The sequence below is a fragment of the Elephantulus edwardii genome, unplaced genomic scaffold (genome assembly GCF_000299155.1).
Source record: "Elephantulus edwardii isolate Elephantulus edwardi_28Jun2011 unplaced genomic scaffold, EleEdw1.0 scaffold00245, whole genome shotgun sequence".
NCBI classification, from domain to species: Eukaryota; Metazoa; Chordata; class Mammalia; order Macroscelidea; family Macroscelididae; genus Elephantulus; species Elephantulus edwardii.
In genome coordinates this window covers 91882-119335 of record NW_006399995.1, presented here as the reverse complement: position 1 = coordinate 119335, position 27454 = coordinate 91882, and the positions used below count along the sequence as shown (strand labels likewise).

Below are 27454 nucleotides of genomic sequence, written 5' to 3'. Positions count from 1 at the left end.
CAGTGCTTGTCAAAGCCAGTTCTGATTAATCTTCTTTGTCAGTGTATCCTTTGCCATTCCCTATCACTCCTCCCTGAGAGAGACTTCACCCTGAGTAGGACAAGATTCTGAGCTATTGTTTATAGAGTTACTGGGAGTTGTAGTTGACTCAATGGTCTATAGCAACAATATTAAAATGTAAAACCCAAAATGAGGATGGAAAAAGAGACTAAAACAGTACATACAGAACAAAGCAAGTTCCATTATATACACACATATATACACAGAATAAAGGTTAGAATACCATAAAACATTCATAATGGATACGCTATGGAAGTAAGATGGGGATCATTTTTGTTTACTTTCCTAGATTTTTATAAATTTCTATAAATTGTATACTACTTGTAAAACATTAAAAACTTTATATATTATCTCAACACCTAAGAGTATAATTTTTTTACAGTCTACTGAAAAATTAAAGGGTACCATACTCAGAAGGGTGGACGGACAGCGCAGGAGAGGGAGACCCAGGATGAGATGGATTGACACAGTAACTGGGGCAATGGGGATTGGCGTGTTGGAATTCGTGAGACTCAGAATAGGCTCAGGATAGGAAAGGGTTCAGAGCTGCTGTACATAGGGTCTCTATACATTGAAGGCGACTCAACGGCACATAACAACAATAACATACTATGACAGGTTTGGAAGCAGGAGTAGCATCCACTTCCTAAATAACATGCCTCCAGAAACTCTATGAACTTTGATAAATGTCTATAGTTGTAGAGGGGCTTCAGGCCTTTGTTCATAGGGTCCCTATGAGTCATGCTCGACTCAAAGGCAATCACCACCAACAACATTGAGTTCTTTTTTTTTTTTAACATTGAGTTCTTTAATGCTTTCTGCTGATACAAATCTAGCACAGAAAAAGAAACATTTCTTGTACAGAAATATTTGGGGTGAAATATGCTATGAGAACACTTCTGAAGTACTTTTAAAAATTTTATTTTATTAATTTTAATGAACATTTACAGAGATTTTGGATTTCCATTCATTCATTGTTGCACTTTTCTCCTTGCCCCCCACCCCAGTTTGTTCTTCTCTTTGAAAAGTAAAAGAAAAATTCCTTCACTGGTGTACAATCTCCCTGCCCCAAGTACATTCAACTATACAACCTTCATTTTGTACTCCTGTGATAGCCATAATACCCTATCATAAATCGCTTTTAACACTTCTGAAGTATTTTTTTTAACTAAACTGCCTGATACTTTGTAGAAATTCTTAAAAGAAAATAACCAAATATAATTCCTTTCTTTTTTTCCTACCAAAATAGAATTTGAAATTATTATTTCTGAGAATAATTTCAAGTTAGCTTTCTCTGTTACTAGTTGGCAATAAAGAAGGTAGTATTATAAAATTACACAAATACAGTTAAAAAACACATAGATGGTATGTATGTGCAACTTTTTAAAAAAGAAACTGGATTATATGTTTCTATCGGAAAAAGTAGATTTTTCTTTGAAGAAAATTTTGTTGCCTAATTTCTGATTCGAGCTTAGATCGACAACCTTTATAGTTGAAATCACACACTTACCCAATCGCTTTATCCATCCTTTTCCTCTCCCACTCTGTTTTGCTGAATTTGCTAAACGAATGAAAGAATAAATGAATTAATAAAAAATAATATTTACTCTAATTAATACTTTCCTCTTCCAACGTTCATGATGAAATTGTTAACTAGCTGCAGAGATGTCTGTAACTCAATTATGAAACTCTAATCAATTTATTGTGACTCTAATCAATTTTAAAAAGTCACAACAAATTTATATGAAACTCAGAAATGGAATTAGTGAGAGCCATTCTGCTTATCCACTGGTGACTTTTGTACAGCATTAAGAGACAGCCCTAAAAACCAAATACTAAAAAAACAAAACAAAACAAAAAACCCAAAAAAAACCCCAAACACTAAACTCTCCTTTTTTTTTTTCTAGAATTATATTTTATTAATTTTCATAAACATTTACAGAGATTTTGGGCCTCCACTCATTCACTGTTGCACCATTCTCTCTACCCTCCTCCCAGTTTGTTCTTGTCCAAATGCCACATAAACTCTCCTTTTATAGCTTCAGGAATTAACAAATAACTTCCTCCATGAAATCTTTCCTGGTATTTCTCCTACGTGGATACATGCTACCTCACTCCTGCATGGCCCCACCACTTTGTTATTATCTCCTAGTGTTGACCCTCATTTGCCTTATTTGTGAGGCTGACACACAGTAGACACCATCTATTTATTGATAAGTGAGGGAGGGAAGAAGATGTAGTCTGTAAAACTTTTATTCTAACAAATACAGCATTTCCTCTGACTAGGCTAAATCAGCTAAACCACACAATAGTTCCATTACATCTATTTTATAATCTCAACTTCCAAATAAGACTGTTTGAAGAAAGAGCCCCATATTAGAAGCAGTTTGAAATTACTGCCCGAAATTACATTATTTTGTATACTTTCTCATCATCTGTATTTCCATCCCCACCACAGTGCCACTGTGTCCCTGGTGGAAATCATGTTCTACTCTTGTGACTAACAGAACCTTTATTCAGGATTTTACCCTAAAATATGTCACTAGCATTTTAGCTAAATAACATATAAAACTAGAATAATTGTTCTGAAAACTTAGCTTTCACCTAAGTACGAGAAATGATGTTTTTCTAGAATATACCACAAACATTACATTTTAAAGGCACAGACATTGAATGGAGGAATGCATGAAACACATGTACATGACTTTTACATGCAAACCAATATAAAATTTTAAAAAGACACACACATAACATACACAGCACAAAACCATAAAAATACAAAGCAAAGCCAATATTTTAATAAGTATGCTTCTACTCTGTAAATGGTGAGCTATAATTTAAAGTAATTGCCTTTAGTTCATATATTGTCCTGGTTAAATTCTGATCCCTCATTTTTAAATGTCACTGCCAATCAACCAAAGAGACACCAAGGAATTTTTTGTTAACGTTTTAAGGCTCATCTGCAAACTAAAATGAGTTATGAAAGACATTTGAGAAATTTTATATATATATAAATTTAATATATAAGAAAAAGAAGCATCTTTTTCCTTCTCAACAAGCTTTTTAAACATACAGTATCTCTTTACTTTTGAAGCTAAAATTCTCTCTGTATTGAAAATATAAGAAAAGGCCATATAATTTCTTCTCATTGGAATGGATTATTCTCTTCAGAGAATAAAACACAACCAAAACCATAATAGCAACAATAACAACAAATCAATCTAACAGTCAGAATTCTCTGAAATTTGAATCCAGGGCCTGATGGACGGGTGTTCAACAGAGCGGCATGTCTATCTAACTCTACCTGAAGGAGAAGGAGCAGAAGGCTCTCCTCAGAAGAGAACATTTCTCCCTGTAGAACATGTGAAATGCTCAGATCTGACAGAATCTAACTTAACAACGAAAATGATCAATATTTACTTCCTTCAGGCCGTAGTGAAGGACAGCAGATTTCAGAAATATTCTGATTTGTATGCAGTCACAAGCACCATTTAATTTTCTTTTCTCTTGAGGGATAGGACATAATTTTATCTATATGTCTATACACACACACAAACACTAATGAAGTATTTACACATATGCCCTCATATCTTAGTTCTTTTTTTCTTTGTGTGCTGTCTAATCGTATCCAACTGGCACAGGGGGAGATGCCCTTCCTTCTCCAGGGGAGCATCTGGTGGATTCAAAGCATGTGACTTCAGGATTGCAGTGCACTAGGCCACCATAGCTCCCTTCAAATCTTAGTTCTATCTCTTCTGTGATGGTTGACACAGAAGATAAAATTTATAAAGCCTATCTCTGAGAATGGCTCTTATATAAAATGAACCCTCCTCCAACAAGTCATTAAAAATATTTTATTCTTTATATTTTTATTATTCATGTCTTCTGAATGATACTCCTCCTGAAAACGTCACCTGACAGTACACAGAGACACTCCAGCCAGCTTCAAGTAGAGGGAGGGCACTGGTTTTACATGACAAAAACATAAAATTCAAAAAAATAGGAGAGCATAGTCATGATATGAACCATGTAACAGAGCAATAACCCACCAAGGAATTTTAATGTTTTCTTTCTGGCAAATAAAATAACTGTTTAATCTTATAACATAAACTTGAGAGATGTGGTATACATTAATATAATGTATAAAACTTGGCCAAATGAGCCAGAATGAGTATAAAAGTAAGGTGGTCAATTTATTCCTGTTTGGGAATATTAGACTAATGCTATGAATTTCTTAATCAAACATGAATAATAAGTAACCAGCAAGCCCAAGGAAGGGATAAAAAGAGGTACAAAACCATGACTGTAAAAATCCAAACAAAAAGAAAACAAGAGCTATTGGTGAGGATGTGGAGAAATGGGAACCCTTCCCCAGTTCTGGTCACACTGTACAATGGTGTAACCTCAGTAGGAAACAATGGGACAAGCCCTCAAAAAAGTAAACATAGATCATCATATGGTCCAGTAGTAACTCCACTCCTAGACAACCCTCTCCTAAATAACCCAAGGAATTCAGAACAGGAGAGCAAAGAGACATTTGTGCAGTAATATTCAATTGGCACTAAGAAAGCCAAAAGATAGAAAACATCTTTGTTTAATGCAAAGGGGGGGGAAAACCTTTAAGGACAAAACAACAAAAATTCCCAAAGAAAATGTTCTACCCAGGGAGTAGCTGGAGTCAATGCACGTGTGGAGGGGGGCTCAGCCCTCATGTGAGGTGTTCAAATGGCTCTCCTCTCAGGAATACCCTGGGCTGTAGAGAAGCTGTTTCTCATTCTCTTGGGGAGACCTATCTGTTTTTCAGTTTGCCAAAACACAGCTCACATATAAGTAACTTAGATAAAAAGTTGGAAAATATTTGCTTAGAGGAATTTTTAAAAATAAATTTAATTTCTTTTTTTAAAAAAAAATCTTACCAAACTTATTCTAAAACAAAATCAAGCCAACCAAACACAAAAGCAAAGAAATTAATACCTTATTTCCTCTTTAGTGATATCCCTTCATGTAATCAAAGAAAAAAATTAGAAAGATAAATGAAATTGCAAATCATTCAGAATCTAAAAAGGTTACAGAATACAATGACAACAAGCCCCTGAAATTCCTGACTTTCTCAGATAATCCTTGGATTCACCTCTTCTGGGCTCTCTCTCCTCTCTTCCTCCATCATGCTCATTTTTCTTGTTATTCTTTCTCCTAGACTCTGCTTTCCTTCCAGAATTCCACATATACTTCCTGGATAGCAGTGGTGGAATCAGTCCCTTTAACTATATTTCACCTGCATTTTTTAAAAGCCCTCTCTCATTGCCATTGAGTCTGAATTAACTCATAGCTGACCCTCCAGTAGGTTTCTGGAGGCTGCAAATCATTACAAAAGAGATAGTTCATGCTTCTTCCAGCAATCTGCTGGTGGATTTGAACTGCCAGAGAATCACTTACACTGCCTTTGGTGTAGTAGCACAGCTACTTCAGATCAGGCCACCAGAACTCCCTCTTACTTATCCTGTGGACCCTTCAATTCAGAAATCCTGTATTTTATTTAGCACTTTATTAAAGCCTCACTTCTGGTGGATGGATGATCCTGAAAACTCAGCAACCATGGAGTAGATGAAGTTAACTCTACCCAATCTATCTCTTGTTCTTACTGTCTTTTTCCTTCCTCAACAATTACCTGCATTTTGGATGAAGAGAATCAGAGAGGACCTGTTGAGCAGCTGTAGTATCTCTTTCCGCAAAATACCTGCAGTGTTGAAAGGAAAGAAGGTCATAACCCTGTATCTGAGGAATGCCTCTACTTCCAACTCCACTTCAGGTCATTTTGCTTTCAGGTTTCAGAGATGGATACTGGCATACAAATTCATTTTGGTTCCTCCAGAAGATAAGCCACTTTTGAGAAGAGAATTTTCTAATTACAATGACAGTGGTATGATAGCTGTGGAATCCACTTATAGATTTGAAAATGTGTTTATGATCACTGCCATTGCATAGAGAATCAAGGCTATCCTTATTTAGAAGAGTCACAGAGGAGGGTGTTGGAGAGCTCAGCTTTTGAGGCCCCTCAGGAGGCAGAATTCTGGGCGAGGGGAATGATGAGGGGGTGCCATTCAAATAACAGTGAAGAGATTTGAGAAAGTAGGAGATGGTGCATTTCAAATGCATTTTTCTTGACGAACAGTTACTGGATATTTGAATTCTACATAAATGGAAAAATTTTGGGGTGGGAGAATGGTAATAAAAATAATTTTTAAAAGTTGAAGTGAGCTATTCTAATTCTCTCTGAGAGAACTTGAATATATTCCTGGAGTCTTCTGGAAAGTAGTTCTTGGTGATAATAATGTTGCTATTTCAAAACACTATGAGAAGACCAGAATAGGCTCTAATAAGCAACTATGCTTCATTTTACTTACTGTAAATTGTACAGTCCCAAAAGTCCCATTCCTCGAAAATCTGTTTTAGGATCATCACCTTGGAAACCAATTTCACACCACTGCTTAGAAATCCGAGATTCCAGGGGAGTATTGGGCTTCAAGAACTTCCACAACTGGAAGACAAGAAAGAGAGTCATTGTGTTGATATGCACACACAAATATCCTTTAATTCTACAATTTGCATCATTAAGATCTGTGGCATAAAGCTGAATATAAGCAAATAAAAGACAATTCAGCATATTTTATCATCCTTCAACTTTTTTCTTTTTTTTGGTTTTTTATTATTATTGAATTTTATTAGTTTTAATGAACATTTACAGAGATTTTGGGTTTTCATTCATTCATTGTCGCACTGTTTTCTCTACCCTCCTCCCCAGTTCCTTCTTCTTCCCCCCACCTTGAATGTCTGTTTTAATTGTCCACATCCTTCAACTTTTTATGACAGCAGTTCTCAAGCTGTAGTTTGAGGACTCTTGGCAGTACTCAAGACCTTTACAGAAGGTTGGGGAGGTAAGGCTATTTTGACAACAGCCTTTGTGTTTTTCACTCTTAATTTTTTTTCCACAAGGCTTCAGCGGAATATTCCAAAACCTGTGTGACAGGTGATGATGGGACAACTAAATGAGGCAATTCTGTAAAACCACCACTGTAGAGACTGACAACATATTAATCATGTAATAAATCCTTTTCTTATTAATATTATGTTACTATCATGCTTTACATTGGAATGAAGAATGAACTGAAAGAACAGATATCCCACTTGTAAGTTTGCTTTAGAAGGCTAGAGAAGATTGGCAAATTCACGGAGTCAGGACTTGTCATGAGCAGGCTTCAATCGTGGGACCAGCCGGTAACAGAGAGAATGGCATGCACAAAGAGCTAGAAGCATAGAATGTCATGACCACGGGTCAGGATGAATAATGGGAGCCTGCTGGGATGTGCTGTACATACTGGAAGGCAGGAGACACAGCTTAGAGAAAACAACAGGAGAGTGTGTCCAAAATGCCATGCTCAGATGCTTGGGCTTTCTAATATAGGGTATGGGGGAAAGGGTGGAGGGTGAGGTGTTGACCTAGGGAAATTTTTTTAAGTTTTAAAAAATTTATTAAAAAAATATCAACAGAAGTAAACCTTTTAAGTCAATATACGGCATGTTGCATTTTTCCAGATTGTTCAATGCTTTAAAGCTCAAGGATGCCTCTGCTTTCAATTGTACATCGGCCTGAAACACCCTAGCTTTGAGCAAGCAGGCAGGAGACTCAACAAAAATCAAAATGGTAACAAGGCAGACTAAATACAAGGCACATCTGTAAACATATTACACATTTGAAAATCACAGGATCAGTAAAAGTGATACAGTTTATAGGTGAAATGAGAAGATCTGGAACTGGCCTACCTGAAATTTCTGAACCTGAACGGATACAGTAAGAATAAATTACATATATGTTACATATAAAAAGTTTGTCTCATCAAGTGGAATTGGCAATCCATGCTCATACTTTTAAAATCTAAGCAGAGCGAAATCTAGTTTAAGAAGATATTTTACCGTGTCCATTCTATGTTGAGTCCAAGAGCTTCTTTCACGACCTACATGTTGAAAGTCTCGAATAATCAATAAAACAAGAAAACCCATTCATTCTACACCCTCTCAAAATCGGACAGTTTTAAATCAGCCTACAGAGTGAAAGCACTTACTTCCTGTCCTCTGTCTCAAGTCCCAGCAGATCCAATCTCCTTTTATTAGAAAAGAAGAACTCATAAAAAAAAAATGCCCTGTTATCTAAACCTGCATTTGATACACATGAATATACTAATTTCTGCACATATATATTTGTGTATGAGAGACATGCAATTCTGTATCATGTCATAGGACTTGTTTTTATGCCAGTAACATCTCCCAATCCAAAAATGGACCTCTAATTTCGGGGCACATAAAAAACTCATTTTAGCATGCTATACACAAGCTCAAGAGCCTCAGAATCCTTGCCTCCAAGGAGCCACCCAGTTTAACCCTTTCCAGGATGAATCTATTTGTTTTCCTAGCAGTCCTTGGTACTCTCAATACTCTTCTCCAGCACCACAGCTCAGGAGGGGAAAGCCCTCTATGAGGTGGATTGATTCAGTGACTGGGATAATCAGGATGGGAGTGTCAGAGACAGTGCAATTGGCACAGGACAGAGCAGAGTTTAGGGCTGTTGTACATAGGGTCGCTATGAGTCGCAAGAGACTCGACGGCACATAACAACAACAACAACAATAACAACATACATAAGCTACTATAAGGGAGCTCTGTGACTTAGTGGCAAGAAGCTGCACTGCAATCCCAAAGGCACGCAGTTCAAGGCCACCAGTTGCTCCATGGGAGAAGGATGCACAATCTCCTCCTGTGCAATTAACTGCCTCTGAAAACCCACTGGCGGGTCAGCTATGGGTCGGTTCTGATCCGACAGTAAACAACAACACACACAAGCTGCAGTGCGACATGACAACAATGTTAAGTAGGGCCTTTACTTCATTGCCCAAAAGAAAAATTTTCAAACATAACTCAAAAAGTGCCTCCAGCAATATTTTAGAAGCTACACTAGAAAAAGCAATTGCCTAGTGACAGAATTAAAAGTCTGGCAGTGATGAGCATGGGAAACATCCGGGTGCTCATGGAAAGAGGAGAGGTTTGATGAGGAAGATTTAGTGGTTGCAGAAGATTTTCCCTGTCAGATTACAAATGATATGAGGGTGAAAAAAAACCCCACATCTTTCCACAAAGGGACTAATGCAGTAGTGGACACTTCTGGCTCTGTAACTTTCTAGTTGTGTGAGTGAGACCCCAGATGGAAATACTCATGGTTTTCTCAGCTACAAAATATAGATAGTACCAGAATGAAAACTGCGTAGTGTAGCGGACTGGGGCAGGGGTGTGTGTGTAGGGGTGGAATGGGATGTGTAACAATGAAATAATTTTTTTTTTACTTTTCAAAAAGAAAAGCAAACTGGGGTGAGGGGTGAACAGGGAGGAAAGTGCACAACTTATGCATGAATGGAAATGTAAACTTTCATTAAAATAAATTTAAAAATCTTAAAGACTAAATTAGGTGGAAAAAATTACAGATAATAACTATCTTCCTTCTGTAAATGTTTATGAAAATTAATAAAATATAATTATAGAAAAAAAAATAACTATCTTCTTGAATACCTTGTTCAGCTGTAGCAATCAAAATAGATAACACATAATACTTAAGTCATGACTCCAGATAAGTCATATCATAAACATTTTTGGCATATCTGTAATTAATCTCATTAAGTCATATATTCATTCATACTGGTTGTAAAACTACTCACATGCTACCAAAACAACTCATTGACCTTCCAGTTGGTTTTCAAAGGCTCTAAACTTCACAGGAGGAGACTGACCATCTTTCTCCCACGGTGCCACTGGTAGATTTGAACCACTCCCCTTGGGGTTGTCAGTGCAACTCTTTACCCACTATGTCACCAGGCCTCCACCAGTCACATGTCAAAACATGTAAAACAGATCAGCTCGGAGTGGTGCATTGTAGCTTCCCAAAAGTCATGAACGGATTTTAGGGGTATCTCAGCCATTGTACTGAACTGCCCACGCACTTTTAGCTAGTCTGTTCATTTTACCACATTTTTTTCTCTCTTATTCCCTTCTTATTTCATATCTTTAAGTCATTTTGTGGAACTCAATTACCTCTATCAGAAAATGCCCAGAAAGAAAGAAAAAAATAGAAGGGGATCAAATTCAAACTGTAAGTTAGCTAAAATTAAGCTCTGAGAAAGAGAAAAAGAAAAGCTATTGCCAAGAACCAGGCTTCTTTAATTTTTAATGATTCCCATTGATCCGACACTAATTAGCAGGAACAACATAAATCATCTGCTTAACTATTAACATATACAAAAACATAGCCTCCTTCACACAGAAACACAAGGAGATCCATTTTCAAAATGATAGCTTCTACTGGCATGTTTCCAATAAAATATATTTAAGGTAGCTAAACAAACGTTTCCTTCCTATTTGTTACTCCCACTTGGAATTCTACAAAGGATAAGGAGGCATGCCAGCCTTAAAAGTATCTATTTCCATAAGTGAAATTATAAAACATTTCAGATTAGTAGCTTGGAAGATTTGCCTTAAATAGTATTGTTTTTCTCAAAATTCTATGTTCTGAGGTAAAATTTTAACATTGCTTTATGTATAATTCACTCTAAGGTTATATAAGATTCTTAAGTTTTCACTTTAACAGTCATAAGTTGTTCTTGTAACTCTGTATTATTTTTTCAATGATTCAAATATGTCAGATATAAACCTGTACCTCTTTTCCAAGTTATATGAATAATCACCATTAAGATCTTGGGTAATTTCCCAAGAGGGCAATTGCCGAAGCAGAAACCAACTTCATCTTCTTTGATGTGTATTGAAAGTCATAAATGAAAATCCCAGGACACTATTTGACAAATGCTATTTCTCCTAAATGGCTTTTAGCACATGTTAAACAATCTAAACTATCCAAGCCGAGCCCATGCGGCAGCCCACAGCAATCACCTCTGATGCTTTCTCAGATTACAAAAGAAAATTGGCTTTCAGCCTAACTTCTCACATGGATTTTCTAATGAAAAATTTACCTCCAACATCAGAACTAGCAAGAAAATTAGCCTGCTCAACTACTTAACTGTGTCCAGGTCCTGGTCTTCCTTGGATTTCAACGTCCAGCACATTTTTAGCAAAGAGCAAGCACTCAGCAAATATCACCAGGCCTTCCTGAATGGCTAGCATTTGCTCACACACTTACCTTCAAAAGCATTTCTTCATGTTGGGGATTTTCAGAATCATAGGGTTCTCTGCGTAGTTTTTCCACATCTACAATAAGATTTCTGTACCCAACAATTTGCAGGAGGCAAGCTTGAAGAGAGATTCCCAACCTGACATGTAGAAAAAGAAATACATATGAAGGGAATGAAATTTCACATATTTATATGTTAAAATAATGTAAAATAAATTACTCAGATAGGATTTGTTTACTGTGAACACCATTCTTACTGAATGGCAGCTGTAAGAAACTTGTAAACATTTACCTCTAAGTCTCTTGAGCTAAATTGCGACCATGTGGCTTAAAAACAAGGAAGCTCATGCAATATTATTTAAAATGGGTGACCCTGGAGGACATTATGCTGAGTGAAATATCTCAGTCACAGAAGGACAAATACTATATGGTGACAGTGTTGTAGAATGAGGCTGACATCAGGGTGGGGGTAAGACAGAAAAACTGGATAAATTATATATACTACATTGAAACTGATGAGGGAGAGAATAGTTTAAAAGTAATATATTTTAGGGCATTATGATTATCATAAGAGTTCGGAATGAGGGTTGCAGAGTGGAGTATATTTGGGGTGGGGGTAGGGGTATGGGTGCGGGGGGGATTGTATACCAATGAAGGAGTTTTTCTTTTGCTTTTCAAGGAGAAGAGCTAACTGGGGGAAGGGGGCGGGGAGAAAAATGCAATAATGAATGAATGGAAATCCAAAATCTTTGTAGATGTTCATTGAAATTAATAATAATTTTTAAAAAAAGCAAACAAAAAACCAAGGAAGCTCACTTTGCAGTCAGTAACAGATAGTAACCGACAGTCCCTTCCTTCCTCTGCTGGAGAGTCAGCTGTGGGTTAGTTCTGGCTAGATGGCACACAACAATAACACCTGCCTTTCAACTCTGAAGACCTAGTAGTAAGAAGCTGCACCGCAATCTTGAGGGCATGAGGTTCAAATCTATCAACTGCTCCATGGGAGAAGGATGGACAATTTCCTCCTGAGAAATTTACTGCCTGTGAAACCACTGAAGGATCAGCCATGAGTTGGTTCCAACTGCCTTTCTTCTGTCAGCCTGTCATACTGCAGAAGCTCCTGATGAATGCTATTTGCTGCTACCCTGCTGGAACCTATGATCTGGGTATTTTATATTCCAGTCTTGGTGGACAGGACTCAGCGGACTTTCCAGGCTAGCCATAAACACAAGCCTGGTGACTTACTGCTGAAGCTTAGCCAGTGAAAACCTAAGGACCACACACCGCAGAGCACTGCCTAACTCCCTAGCTTTGGACCTGTCTCATCGGAAAGGGTCAATCACTAGAGAAGGTGTTGTTATTGTGTGCTATCAAGTAGAAATCAACCCCTAGCTGACCATCGAGGGGTCTTTCAGAGGCAGTAAATCACATGGGAGGAGACTGCCCATCCTTCTCAGGTGGAGCAGCTGGTGGATTTGAACCACATGCCTTTGGGTTTGCAGTGTAGCTTCTTACCACTAGGTCACCAGTGCTCCTATCAGAGAGAGAAGAGAAGTGAGGGAGATCCTTGGTGACATGTGCTGGCATAACAGCCACAATGGCAGACAGGAATACGCCAGCGTCTGTGCGGATTATGCAGGACCCAGCAGTGGGGTTTTTCTGCTGTACATAAGGTTGCCCTGAATCAGAACTGACTTGCTGGCAGCTATAATCATTATCCCTGTCATATCAGAAATCCTTTCAAAAGGAAGTGTGTATGAAACAGAAGGACAAAGAGCCCTGTGGTGCTTTGGGTCAAGAGAAGGATATTTAAAAGAAACAAACAAACAAACAAAATTTCACTGGGAGTGTCCCTAACAGATGAGGCTTACCAGGAAGAGAACTTACTCACGATTTTGCTAACTTTCTCATTCTATTTGGACTGCACTGGCTTGTGATTTAAATTCTCTCTAAAAAATATCGAGCAAATTTACTTCCACTTTTCTCCTACCATGCTTATTGAAGATAGTGACTCTTCCTATCTCATCTTTTCCAGGGTTAAAAAAAAGCCCCCTGTTCCATCAAACTCCTCAAGGGGCATTGTTTTCAGATACTTTATTATCTTGCTAAGTCTGTTCTGGATATAAACCATCTGATTGTTATTGTTGTTATGTGCCATTCAGTCAGAACTGCCTCAACTGATTCTCCAGCAGTGGCAAGAAGCTGTGCTGCAATCCCAAAGGCATGTGGTTCGAGGCCACCAGATGCTCCATGGGAGAAAGATGGGCAATCTCCTCCCATGAGATTAGCTGCCTCTGAAAACCCACTGTAGGGTCAACTAACCCGCTGTAGGGTCATCTATGAGTCGGTTCTGACTCTAGGGCACTCAACAACAAATCTGTGGTGCTGGAGAAGAATATTGAATGTACCGTGGACTGTGAAGGGAACAAACAATATGTCCTAGAGAGGGTAAAATCAGGCTGTTCCTTGATGGCAAGGATTCTGAAGCTTCGTCTGATATACTTTGGGCATGTTGCAAGGAGGGACCAGTCATTACAGAGGGATATCATACTTGGAAGGGTAGATGGACAGTACAAGAGAGGAAGACTGTGGATGAAATGGACTGATCCAGTGTCTGGAGTAATGGGGATAAGTGTGTCTGGCACAATAAGTTTAGCTCATGATAGAGCAGGGTTCAGAGCTGTTGTACATACAATCACTATGAATCGCAGGCAACTCAATGGCATAGAACAGCAACAACATAAAGCATTGTATCAGATAACCCAGAGATGCTAAAGAAAAAGAAAATGAAAAGCCACTAAAGTGAATTTCTAATTCCCTGCTACTATAATATTGAAAAATGAAATCAGACAGTTAAATTTTAGGAAAAGAACACAGTGACATTGGTCATTCAGAAAAATCTATGCAGGACTGAGAAGAGAATTAATTCTGAGGAATAGAAGAGTGAAAAAATAAAAGGTGGGGGCAAGAAGGGCAGAATATTTCACTAGAGAAATTTTTAGCATCACTATAAGGAGCACTTCAAAGTAAGTTTAATAATAATATAGTCTAGAGCGATGGCTACATGGTGGAGTGGACCTGGGGGAGGGTTTGTAAAATAATGAATCTTTTCTTTTACTTTGCCAAGAGGGTAATGTCTGGTAGGGGGAAGCCCTGGGAGGGGACAAATCTACAACAATGAATGAATGGAAATCCAAAGCCTCTGTAAATTTTCACTGAAATTAATAACAAATTTAAGTTAAAAAAATAATTAAGTTAGAGTAAGGATGGCAATGGAACCACCTTACCTCTGTAACTTGATTTGTGCCACTATTAGAACCTCTACTCAGAATATTGTTGCTTTTCACTCGTGCACTTTTAACTTGTTAGTTAAATTTATATCTTCTAGGCTGCAACACTTCCATGATACATCTTCAAGGATATGAACATGTACGGCTAAGCACAATTGATAACAGTGCATCTAAATTCCAAAATCAATCTCCATAATAGTCTATGTGTTTCCTACTGGCCCCTTTGGAGTAGTGAGAGAAGACATTCACCCTGAAACCCACAGCATCCCTTTTCAGCAGGAAGTAGCTAAGAGAATACGCCATCCCCTTTTCCTTATGAATCAGGGTGAAGTCTCTCTCAGGGAGGAGTGATAGGGAATGGCAAGGGACACACTGACAAAGGAGATTAATCAGAACTGGCTTTGACAAGCACTGTGGCAATTGGACAATTAAAACAGACATGGGGGGGGAAGAATAACGAACTGGGGAGGAGGGTGGAGAAAACAGTGCAACAATGAATGAATGAAAACCCAAAATCTCTGTAAATGTTCATTAAAACTAATAAAATTTAATAAAATAAAAAAAGGGAAAAAATCTTTATAATTTATATCTCCTCTATCCTTCTCTTTTATCTCTTTGGAATTTTTTTTTTTTTTTGCAGAGAAGCAGTTAATTTTGAAAATTCAGATCTTGCCAATATTGACCTAAAAAAAAAAGGCAACAGATTCCATATTCAGATGTAAAATCAAACCTCTTACCTACAATAGTTTTATCTTTATCTTTTCCCAAAGATAAAGAAAAGAATATATGGTAAGAAAATGATACTGGATGAAACTTGTATAACTTTCAAAGAAAAGCCATAGAAAAATATTTGCTAGTAAGTCTAATCCAGTCTCTAAATATCATTATAAGACTAACTTATCCCTCATGTAAGCTGCAGCCTTACATTTCTGGTTCAATATAATTGAGAATGAATTGCCTTTTTATCACTTTCCCTGAGGAATAAAATATGTCAGAGCACTTCAACAAGACAGCATAATGAAATCAACCTTTAATGGTTCAATATGGAAAAGGTGACTAATCAGCTGATGTGGCTGCAGAAGCATGCTATGGAGGCCAGAAAGAAATGGGATTTTGTGATGACCCCTGGAAAGCTAATACCCAGAATTCCTCCAAGGGACAGACCTTCTAGGCAAAGTGTACTCTAAAATTCCCATCAACTGCAGTTCAACATGGATATTTAAAAGACAGCTTGATTATTACCTACCTAAACCATCTCTCTCTATATATCTGCAATCAGAATTCATTCTATTCAATGTTCTTAGCCCCAAATTTAACTGAAAAATTGCTGTACTCAAGAGAAAACATCAAGCTAATTTTAAATGTCATGCACATTGCCAAATGCATTTTAATACTTCCAAGACAAGATGACTAAATTATAAAGTTCTTAAGTCTTGTATAAAAACCATTTTCCCTCCTACACAAACTTATCTTCTTGACAACCACATCAGCCTGTCAAGAGCTGAAGGTGTGTTCTTGATGAAGCACCATCAGTTCAGGCACCTTTACAACTTGAACATTTACTGTTAGTGTAAAACACTAGCATTGCACAGACTGCCTGCTGATGAATGGTCTCCTTTCATCACAACTTTCAACTTCAGGGGCATCTGTCAAATTTCTTATCCTTCTCAAACCTTGGAAGCATAAGCATAAATAACGATAGAAGTATATATAATAAAGTTGTTGCCAGTTACAAACACACAAAAGCCACTTCTATGTTTCTTTGTTCTTCATCTGAAAAGCAAAACACTGCAGATAATTATTCTAGGTAGATAGAGGCAGAAAGAAGAAGAGAGAGGATGAGCAAATCAGCAAGCTCATGAGCGATACACTAAAATACTAAGTATGAGGCCATAAGACTTGCACTTTATATTCCTAATGTAAGAGTATATTCTTACTGTGGATTTACGTCAGGGTTGATCCTTTTCAGTTCCATGATGTCGTCTATAGTTTTTTCAATGGCGTCAGGGTGAACGCTGACTGAAGTCTGCAACAGCTGAAAAACACATTTCAATCAATTGCCTGGTCGGAAGCACTAGTGATTTAAGCAGGCTGCTTGGACAGAGCTTTCAAATATTTAATGTTCTACATGAAGATAAAAAAAACCCTTATAGTAAAAATTGTTTTCATGTACATGAGTGCTAAATTGATAAACAGACGTGTTAGGTGAAGGGAGAGGCAATACAATATATCCTAAGGTGTTTGATGGGATATTGTAATTAATGTTATAAAACAAAATACCTATGAATGATAATGCAATATAAATTGTAAATTTTCACTCAAATAAAATTTGAAAAAATAAACTTGACAGTTGCACACTAGAAAGTATATAACTTAGTATTATATAACATAAAACAGAACTGCATACAGCTGTTTGGGGTTTTTTTTTCCCTTTCTTTTCCCATTTCAACTTACTTATAATGAGGTCCACTTTCTTTTTCCTGACCCAGCATGTTTTCCTTTGTCAGTGGGCAGTATGTCCACAACTAAAGAATGAAGTGTATGGGGCAGACAATTTTTTTTAGCAGATACCATTTATTGAGCTTCAAGCTTTGGGAAGCATCACACAGTCTTTTCATTCTTGCATTTAGCTACCCTCTACTGTAAAGAGATTGAAGGGAGGTGAAGTAAGTTGTCCAGCTGGATTCAAATAGTTTCTTAGGAGTCATGTGTTCACCCTCAAACTTCCCTGCAAAGAAGCTCCAGTGAAATAGTCAGCAGTGATCCATCCCCATGTCTGACCTGCATTATGTATAGGGGCAGACAATCTCAAGGATGTTGAAATTAAATAAGGAAATGAAATAATCAGGAATCATGAAAAAACCTGAAGATGTTCTTTCTGTCTCAGCTATGTGCTATACAAGCCAGCACACTCACCTGCTGAGTTATACCGGAAGAACTTAAACAGATGTTTTCTTACTTTTACTTGTCCTTTGAGTGAAAGTTTACAGAGCAACAGGCTTTTCCTTCAACAGCTCAGACACATTTTGTTTCATGCTACTGAACACAATCCCCATAAACAGCACCGCTTCTCCCCGTGTTTACTGTGTCTCCTCTTCCTTCCTCTGCTCTCTGCGCTTTATTCCTGGGCTACGGTCACATCTTATATGGTTTTGATTTCATATGGTTTTAAGGAATGCAACCTTACATGGTAATTGTTCACTGAAATAATACTGAATATGTGGCTAAAAGATTTGTTCACTGCTTGTCTTAAAGGTGAACTATAGTTTTAAACTCATTTCCAGCTCCAAGGGGTAGGATAGTCTCAGGGTTTCCATCATTGTCCATCAGACACTAGTAAACTTGATCTTTTTTTTTTCCTTTTAACTGTGTTCTCTAATTTTCTCCCACTCTCTCATGGGCTGTGGTATTGGAGAAGAGCACTGAACATCCCATGGATGGGCAAGACAACAAACAGGTATGTCTTAGAGAGAGTACAGCCAGGAGTGTTCTTTGGAAGCAAGAATGAGGCTTCACCTCACATACTTTGGCATGTTGCTAAGAGGAGATATCCCTTGGAGAGGGACATGATATTGGGAAGGGTGGAGGGTCAGCAAAGGAGAGGAAGACCCCCAACCAGGTGGATTGATATAATGACTGCTGCAATGGGCTCTTGTGTGTCGGGAAGTGTGAGGATGGCTCAGGATAGAACAGGGTTCAAATCTTTTGTTCATAGGGTTGCTATGAGTCATACTCGACTTGACAGCACCTAACAACAACAGCAGCAGCAGGATTCTCTATTCTCCTCCAAAGTTGTCAGCAGTGGGAGCTGGACATCAGTTAGTTCTTCTGGCCTCAGTGTCAAGAAGACTTAAGTTCACATGGTCTACTGCCAAAGGGGCCCTTTAGAGTAGTGAGAGAAGTTCTTCACCCTGAAACCTACAGCGTCCCTTTTCAGCAGGAAGTAGGTAAGAGAATAATACACCATCCCCTTTTCCTTATGAATCAGGGTGAAGTCTCTCTCAGGGAGGAGAGATAGGGAATGGCAAAGGACACAGTGACAAAGGAGATTAATCAGAACTGGCTTTGACAAGTACTGTGGCAATTGGACAATTAAAACAGACATTCGCGGGGGGGGGAAGAAGAACGAACTGGGGAGGAGGGTAGAGAAAACAGTGCAACAATGAATGAATGAAAGCCCAAAATCTCTGTAAATGTTCACTAAAACTAATAAAATTTAATAATAATTTAAAAAAAAGAAAAGAAAAAAAGGGGGGGGGAGTTCACATGGTCTATTATTAGTCCTCCGCACCAACAGTCTGTCTTCATTCTTCTTTGCTCCAGATGTGGGTAGATGAATAGGTACACCTTAAATGGTCACTCATAAACTTTTAAAACCCAAGTCGCTACTCACCAAAGACGGCTGGAGAGCGTGTCTTTATGGACTACTTTATGTCAGTTGACCTAGATGTTGTTCCCTTGAGAGTATGGTCCTGGGCCCTAGGCCCAGTGTCACCCTCCCTCAGATTGCGTGGTTCCGGCTAAGAAGTTACATATAAAGTTTAATGATGGGGATATTCAAGAGATACCAGAGAGTTAATAATGTTTCTGTTTTCAAGGGGTTTTTATTTTATGATTTGGAGAGATGTATAAAAAATGACTGATTTAACAATGCAATAAGAAACGCCCCACAAATCTGCCTAGAAATGCACATGTAATGTTTTCATTTCAAAAGAACAGAGATTCAGGATAAACCATTTTTTCTTTTTACTTTGTATTAGTATTCCTCATCATAATATATGTTTGCTTCTTGACGTCTTCTCACTTTTTTGATCGAGGTAAACCTCCACATGGAAAGTTACTGAAGTTACAGCAACCATTTTACTTACCTTACTTTTTGAATCCCTCAGTGATGTTTCTGTTAAAGGGATAACAAATTTTTCATTAAAAATTACTCTTTACAAATGGTTTAAAAGCATTATACTGAAATAGAACACCACACCCCTCAACCCAACTTTATACTTTGCTCACTTCTTGATTTCCTGCTTACCGATTTTCATGGTTCTAGAAGCTCCAGGCTTAGTACTGTAACAGATGCGTTGCAGCTCACATCTTCCTGTCAGCTTCCTCATTACAAATTTCAGACAGCGCCACAGAAACTTACAGTAAAAATACAGGCACACCTGGATCAACATTCTGTCAAAAACAAAAGACAGCACCCTTCCAATAGAACTCTGGAAGAGAACAAAGCAACAAAGCGACCACCACCAGCAGGGGGGGAAATGCCCCAGGAGAAAAATCAGTCATTGGAGTTCTGGGTCTGCAAGTATATTTATTTTTCCTAATCCCATATGACCTCATCTGAGGCTACAAAACCCCTGACTGAGATGCCTGAGATATGTGTGAAGGTAACCACTATGATTTCAAGCAACCCCAGACTGCCTTATTCTTGTATATCCCAATCCAGTGAAAGTGAAATAGCAGAATTCTTTATTGTCTGACTTTCAACCATTGCTTAAGCACATTCAGTACCATGCAGACAGAATTCTTTAACGCTGCTGTGTCTCAGGAATTGTGTCTCATCTTAAATATGGGGAGAGAGCATGCCGTGGCAATTTTTTTCTGCCTTTGTGGACAGCCTCTCAGTTTGCTGTAGCTTATTTTTCAGCCCTTCCTTCTTGCGTCCCACCTTATGCCTTACTTGCTCTTGTATTTCTTTCCTTCCGCTCTGCTTTCCCCTTAGGCAGTGCTATGCATGAGGACTTGGTAGTGGAGTCACTTGTCTTCTCTGCTGACCAACCCCAGCATGCTCTGAACTTGCTGGATGGCATCCTCACCAGCTCACTAAACAGGACCTTTGATTCCCCTCAGAGGTGAAAACACTGATTTAAACATTTCAAATACTCTGCCTAACATGAAGTTTGTCTTTGGCTTCTGCTAAGGAAGGTTTTCTTTTGTGTAAATTCTATCTCATTCTGATAATCCTACAACAACTATAAATTATCTAGTCACCAATTCTGTCCTTAGACATACATTTTTGTTGTTAAGTTCTATTGAATTGGAACTGACTCATAGCTAACCCTTCAGCAGGTTTTCAGAGACAGTAAATTGTATGGGAGGAGGACTGCCCATTTTTCTCCCTTGGAGTAGCTGGTGGGTTTGAACCATGTGCCTTTGGATTGGCAGAGCAATTCCTTACTACAAGGTCAGCAGAGCTCTGTCACAAATTTCAAATATACGTTAATTTGTTGTTTGGGCTGCCTTTAAATGCAACTATTCTTATCACGAGAACCTACCACTTCAATTTGCTCTCTTTAAAAGACTCTATCTATTAGAGGTAAAGTAGTTGTTGCAGTTGTTCTGTGTCTCCAAGTCAGAACTGACTTATAGCTGACCCTGCAGTGGGTTTTCAGAAAGAGGAGCTGTTATCTAAAAGTTTACATTCTGGTTGTTGCCCCATCTACTTTTTGTAGGATGCATTTCTACGGGGCAGAACTATTTCTTACTTCCTTTCAAAAGACATTCAGAAAATACTGTAATAAAGTATTACAGGGCTATTTAGATAAACTAGAGTTGCTAACAGTTCAAGGTATATTCAAAACACTTTTTCCAGCACCACAGCTCAAAGGCAGCAATTCTCCTTCTATTATCCCTAGTCATTGTCCTCGAGAAAAGCACTGAATATATCATGGACTGCTAGGAGAACAAACAAGTTCATTCTAGAGAGGGTGAGACCAGGCTGCTCCTTGGAGGCAAGGATTCTGAAGATTCGTCTGGCATGTTTTGGGCATGTTGCAAGGAGGGACTGGTGCTTGGAGAGTGACATCATGCTTGGGAGGGTGGAGGGACAACACAGGAGAGGAAGACCCTCGATGAGATTGATTGATTCAGTGGCTGGGGTAATGGCGGTAAGTGTGTCAGAGACAGTAAGATTGGCACTGGATAGAGCAAGGTTTAGGGCTGTTGTACATAGGGTCGCTATGAGTCACAGGTGACTTGAAGGCACATAACAACAATGACAACAACAATAGCTTAGCTAACCATTAGCCTCAGTGATGTGATCCATACCTAGATATCATCTTCCAGTTACTTGGTTCCAACATTCTCAATGGTTTTGTTTTTAAAAATCCTAGCAGATAGACTCATACAGAGGAAGGTTTAGGGTTGATTTTTCACAAAGGCAATAAAAGGGAACAGTCAAGATATTATAAAAAGATAAAATAATACTATGTTTTCCAGGAAACAGAATTATGTCCTAGAATACCTAGTAACATGAAAAGTATAAATAATATGTTTATCAAGTGAGAAAAGTTACAAAGCCATATATATATAATGATTTGCCTTTCTGGTGAAAAAAATAAAACAACATTTTAATGGCCATGTATGTATAAATAGGAGTGGTAGTGGGACAGCCTTCCAGGATTCACACAAAAAAAGTGCTATTAGTGATTTTTCCTGGGTTTATGGGAATTATGGAATTATAGGTAATTTTACTTTCTTTTTTTATAAAGTATATTTTAAGTATGTTATAATAAATATGCATTAATTTGTATTTTAAAAAGGTATGATAATGAAATGGATATACTCATCACCAAAAGTTATTTCAAAGTACATATAAAATTTCTGAAGTCAGCTAATAATAAAATCAACCATATTCTATTAAAGAGAATAAATTTATTTAATATGATGTAAAGTCTGACATTCAACCATTCTTAAAATATGTTCTAAGATCTGTTGGGATTTAGGTTAACAACTTCCAAAAATCAGTAATCCTTAAAAAGAAATTTAGCAAAACATTTTAATGGGATGAGTGAGTTTTCTAAAACATCAACGTGCTGCCTTAGAAAGTTTTCCACTTTCTCCCAATTGCATGTATTCCTTATTGACTAATTTGTTATCTGTCATTTTTCATTTATGACAAGTAAAAAATCTATTACCTGCCTGTTTCACACATTATTGATGTTTGTCTGGCAGTAATAAATGGTGAGATGCAAAGTGGGCATAATGCTGTCTAGAACGGTTAAGGCTGTCCACCAACTGTTCTGTGGGAGAAAGGGGAGCAGTCTCCTCCTATGCGATTAACTGCTTCTGAAAACTCGCTGGAGGGTCAGCTATGAGCTGTTTCCAACATGTGTCACCTGGGCTGGGCCAGGATTCTTAGTTTCTCTAACAATGTAATTCGACAGTCATGCAATGAGGTATTCATCCTCTATATCTGCATACTATAGATTTTCACGTTATTATTTGAAATGTGATCATGTCAAAAAGTGAGGAATGCATATACTGGGCAGCCACATTTATTTAAAAGAAAATAGAGCAAGAAAAGAAAATACTGAACTGACTAGCCATTAGCCAAATATCAATAATAAGTAATGGAAGGTACTGGACAATCAAGAATAAGAGCCTTCCACAATACTTGTCCTGATGGGTACCCATGTGTAGTTTTACGCAAACCCAGTCTCACACATGGGCCAACACCTCAAATGAAGCCTTTTTCAAGGTTGTGTATAAGGACTCCATTGTAGGCAAAAATCTCATGATAAGTCAGGTTCTTGGAGTTCTAAATATTCTTTGACAAAAAAATTCTTATAATTATTTATAGAATATCTTTGTATTCATCCCATGTAGGGTGAAAATCACCAGACCATATTCTAACTTAAATAAAACCACAGCATTGGCCCATGTGATCAGATGTGTCAGGTCACACATCTATCCAAGATGTGGTCTAAGACTAGATGTGTCATCCCAGGTGTTAGCAAGTTTCCAGACGTAAAGTAACTTAAGCCCACCTGTAATTTCTCCCACTGGCTTCCTTACATACAAGAAAAGAGAGAAAGAAAACCAAAAAAGGTTTGGGAATGGTTTTGCATCAAAATCAAGATTGTCTTACATAAAGGAGAAAAACGTCATTGTGCTGTTTATTTTCTCTCTCTCAAGGATGTTCACTTTACCAAACCTAGAGATGTCCACAGTGGGAGGTTAAGGACGAAATGTTATGCCTCAGGGCTCATCACTCTGTAAGGTACAGCACATCCTCGTCACATGACCACACACACAAGTTCCCAAATCATGACAGAAAAATGTCCATTTCAATTATGAAGGGACATTCACAACATGGCTTCCCCTCTTGTATTTTCTAGGTCAACAGTCCTGATAACGATATTCATCATCCAGGATTCCTTTTTATTTTTTTCCTCTGTTTTGCTAATGGACCAATGTGCCCACAAATATTACATTAAAATATCAACTTACTATGCTGGATATACTGTCAAGGGTCAGCACACTAGATCAAAGGTGTTTGATTTATGTCATTCACACTGTGTCTAGATCGTAACCTGCTTCAGGCAGGACACAGATGAGATAAAAAGTGAGAAATGAAAATAAAATAAGGCTTCCCCTTATTTTGATAATAGAAACAGTGTCCACCTTGCTATCTCATTAAAAGGCCAGTTCACCAAATGTCTATATAAGCATCTGCGATGACTATTCCCCACCATCACCTGCTGCCAGGAGCTCACTTCTTAAATACTGGGATCTACTAACATCCTTAAGTGGTAATGTTTGTGCCAAGGGTCCAAAGCATAACAATACAAACAGTTAAAAGATTTTGGAGAACTTTAAATTGGTTTGGCAAATTTACTCTGGCCAGGAATAAATCAAGAAATGGATATTTAGGGAATCAGAGGATGGTTTTCTAAAAAAGAAAGAAAAGGAAACAAGAAAGGTTTGCTTGTTTCTTATCTGGATTTAAAGCCTTCTGGTTTCATTGGCATCCTCTCCTTTGAATTTCCTTTGCTTCACCTTCTCATGTTTCTGTTCACATGCCCTGGGAGGTGGCATCTCGAATATATTCTGTGAAACTGATCTCATTTGCTTCCTTTTGCACAGGCCCTAATCCCCCTTGGCTCCTGCTCTTAGAGTAAGAATTACAGTCACATCCTTTTGATCATCTGAATCCTTGTTCAGGACATTTAGGGCTCTGCTCCTCTTATTCTCTCTGCCTGAGCTAGCAAATCAGTAAGTGCAGTTTTAGTTGGGGAATATGCTGCTTTGTGCCCTGCCCCTTCATAACATTAAAAGAAAAAAAATGCAAATAAACCCTCAAACTCCTTGCCACTGAGTCAGAATCAACTCAAAGCTAACTCTCCAGACGCTTTTCAAAAGCAGTAAATCACATGGGAGGAGTCTGTCCATCTTTCTCCCGTGGAGACACTGGTAGATTTGAACCAGCACGGAGACACCTCTCCTGGGTTGGCAGCAGTGCAACCAACCGCCTACGGTCTATGCCACCAACACTGGACTGACTTAGTGCTGAAAGAAGATTCTCAACTCATTATTGAAAATCTGTTAGATTTCCTAGAAACAAAAAATCAGATTCTCAAGACTACAAGGAGAAAACAGTGACTGGGATATTCTGTTGTTTAATAAATGAGTGCTCTGTGTATGTCTGTTTCTGTTTTTGAATCATGGGTTACGGTGTGACTTCCAGAGCGTTACTGCAGTTTCCTAAAGTGAATGCAAATGCTTAAGCACAAGGAGCTTCTGATGCAACAAGGAGATGATCTGTGTTCTAGCTCCAACATTTTCAGCAACTGCCATTTATTAATACATTGCAGAGCAAAGTTTATGGCTCTGTGAAGGGAGTTCACACAGCAGTAATGTCCTTCCATAAAGCAATTATGATCACTTACAGCCTTTAACATTCAATCTCTAGCTTCAACCAGAATAGCTACCCAAAGTAAATTATTAAAAATGGATCAAATCTCCACCAGTAAAGAAGAGTGTGTGCCTGTTTTGTGGTGATTTGCCCAGGGAATCCATTTAGCAGGGTTGGGGAACTGAAAAACAGGTGCTGTCTCTGGAACCATGTCGTCTCTGCACTGCAGGGTGAGGGGGGCGGATACCTGTGGTGTAACACTACTCCGTCACCTTAAATTTGGGACTCTGACGTCTTCTTTTGGAACAATATGGAAAAAGTGGCTTATTTTTGAACAGTTTCAAGGAATGTGCTAATAAGAGTTAATTCTTGCTTGAAGAAATCCTGTAATAAATAAGAAGCATACTATTGATAGGATACATACAAAAATAACCACAGTACCTGGTTCAAATCACAGTGTCCTAAATTAAATTGTTTGTATTTAAATGACCATAGAGAAGAGTACTACCCCCCCCCCCATTATTTAATTAACTTTCTGAATAGAAGAAATTCTGTTATTCTTTTGGTTGCTCCACTGAAGTTGCTAATTTGGAGTAATAGCAATCCACTGGATTTAACTTTTCAATAGCTATCTGGCCTTGGTAACTGAGTTTTCTCTATGAGATCTTCCTTCTAGGAAGAGAGGTTAGAGAGGACCTGATGATGAACTGGAAATGTGATCTCACGATCACACACACACACACACACACACACACACACACACATACACACACACACACTCTCTTTGCTTCTTTCCTGCCCCACATAGGAAGGACAGCGCCAACATCTCACACCCAGTTATTTGGGGCTCCAGGGCATTAGTCACCTTCATATTGTTGTTGTTGTAGTTATGTACTGTAAATCAGAAGTGACTCGGCTGACCCTCCAGCTTGTTTTCAGAGGCTGTAATCACACATTGAGAGGAAATTGCTCATCTTCCTCTTGTGGAGCAGCTGGTGAATTCAAACCACCTGCCTTTGTGTTGGCAGTCCAACTCCTTACCTAGTAAGTCACCAGAGTTTCCTTGGATCTCTGTCAGTCCACATCCTATTACCACAGCAAAAGACAATGTTTTTACACTACTGGGACATTTTATCAAAGGATCTAGAGAGAAGTAAAGGATTGTAAGATCCTTGGAGTCATAAATAACTAAATGGCTTATTCTCTTTCTTTGAAGGAATAGGAGGCTTATGTTAATTTATAAATGATTTATTACTATTTAAAATGTCAAATATATACTATACAGACAAATATATACTCTGTGGTTTACTAATATATGATTTATTCTTTAATATCAAGTCTTTTACTATTTAAATAATAGTTTTCATTGGTTTATTAATAAGAGAGAAGCAACATAGGCACTAGGAAAGCATTTCAATGTAATATCAACTATAATTTTTATTAGTAAATAAAATATCTCTTAGAGAGCCAAAATGAAATCATTTCTATCTAAATATATATAAGTAATGCTACTGTTAGGTTTAATTGAGCATATATGACCCAACAAACAGCCAACCTGAACCCTATTCTATCCTGAGTCAACCTCCCAATCTCTTACACACTTGAGCCCATTGCTGAAGTCACTGCCTCAATCCACTTGGTTTGACATCCTCTCCTTTGCCATCCCTCCACCTTTCTAAGCATGATGTTCAAAGACTGGCCTCTCTAGCAACATACTCAAAATATGTCATCATCTTTGCTTCCAAGGAGCACACTGGCTGCACTTTTTCCAAGATATCTGTTTGTTCTTTTCACAATCTAAGGGATATTCAGCACTGTTATCCAACACCACAGATCAAAGGCATAGCAGTCATCCTTATTCATTGTCCAACTCGCAGATGCATAACAAGTGACTGAAAAGACCATGGTCTGACAGCACAGCTTAGTCTTCAAATTGACATCAGTACTCATCAATAATTTGGAAAAATCCCATCAAAAGGGGGGGGGGCGAAGAAGGGCATCATGAATAATCCTTCATCAGCCTTAGGCCTCACAATCTGCAGGGATAAAGAAAGGGGCTCATACCATTTAAAAAGCAGTCAATAAATAATTCAATTTGAAAATCACCTGGTTACAGAATATTCTCAAGATTATGAAACATCATTATCTATTCAGTTAAAAATCTAAAATAATTAAAGGGAGGACAACTGAACTTAATTGGGAAACAATGTTAATTGAAGGGCAGTTTATTCCTTTACTGACTTG

General features: G+C 38.0%; 1 protein-coding gene across 1 annotated transcript in view; it reads right to left on the bottom strand.

Moving 5' to 3' along the window:
- Positions 1-19748, bottom strand: part of ELMOD1 (ELMO/CED-12 domain containing 1) — a 38130-nt gene extending 18382 nt beyond the window's left edge. Inside the window, exons 1-8 of the mRNA XM_006899041.1 lie at positions 19604-19748; positions 19443-19471; positions 16512-16609; positions 11294-11423; positions 6465-6598; positions 5729-5797; positions 5035-5058; positions 1571-1621 (exon numbers count right to left, since the gene is read on the bottom strand). Of these exons, the coding sequence (XP_006899103.1) occupies positions 1571-1621; positions 5035-5058; positions 5729-5797; positions 6465-6598; positions 11294-11423; positions 16512-16609; positions 19443-19471; positions 19604-19748 (680 nt within the window). The remainder of the gene's footprint in view (positions 1-1570; positions 1622-5034; positions 5059-5728; positions 5798-6464; positions 6599-11293; positions 11424-16511; positions 16610-19442; positions 19472-19603) is intronic.
- Positions 19749-27454: the final 7706 nt, after the last annotated feature.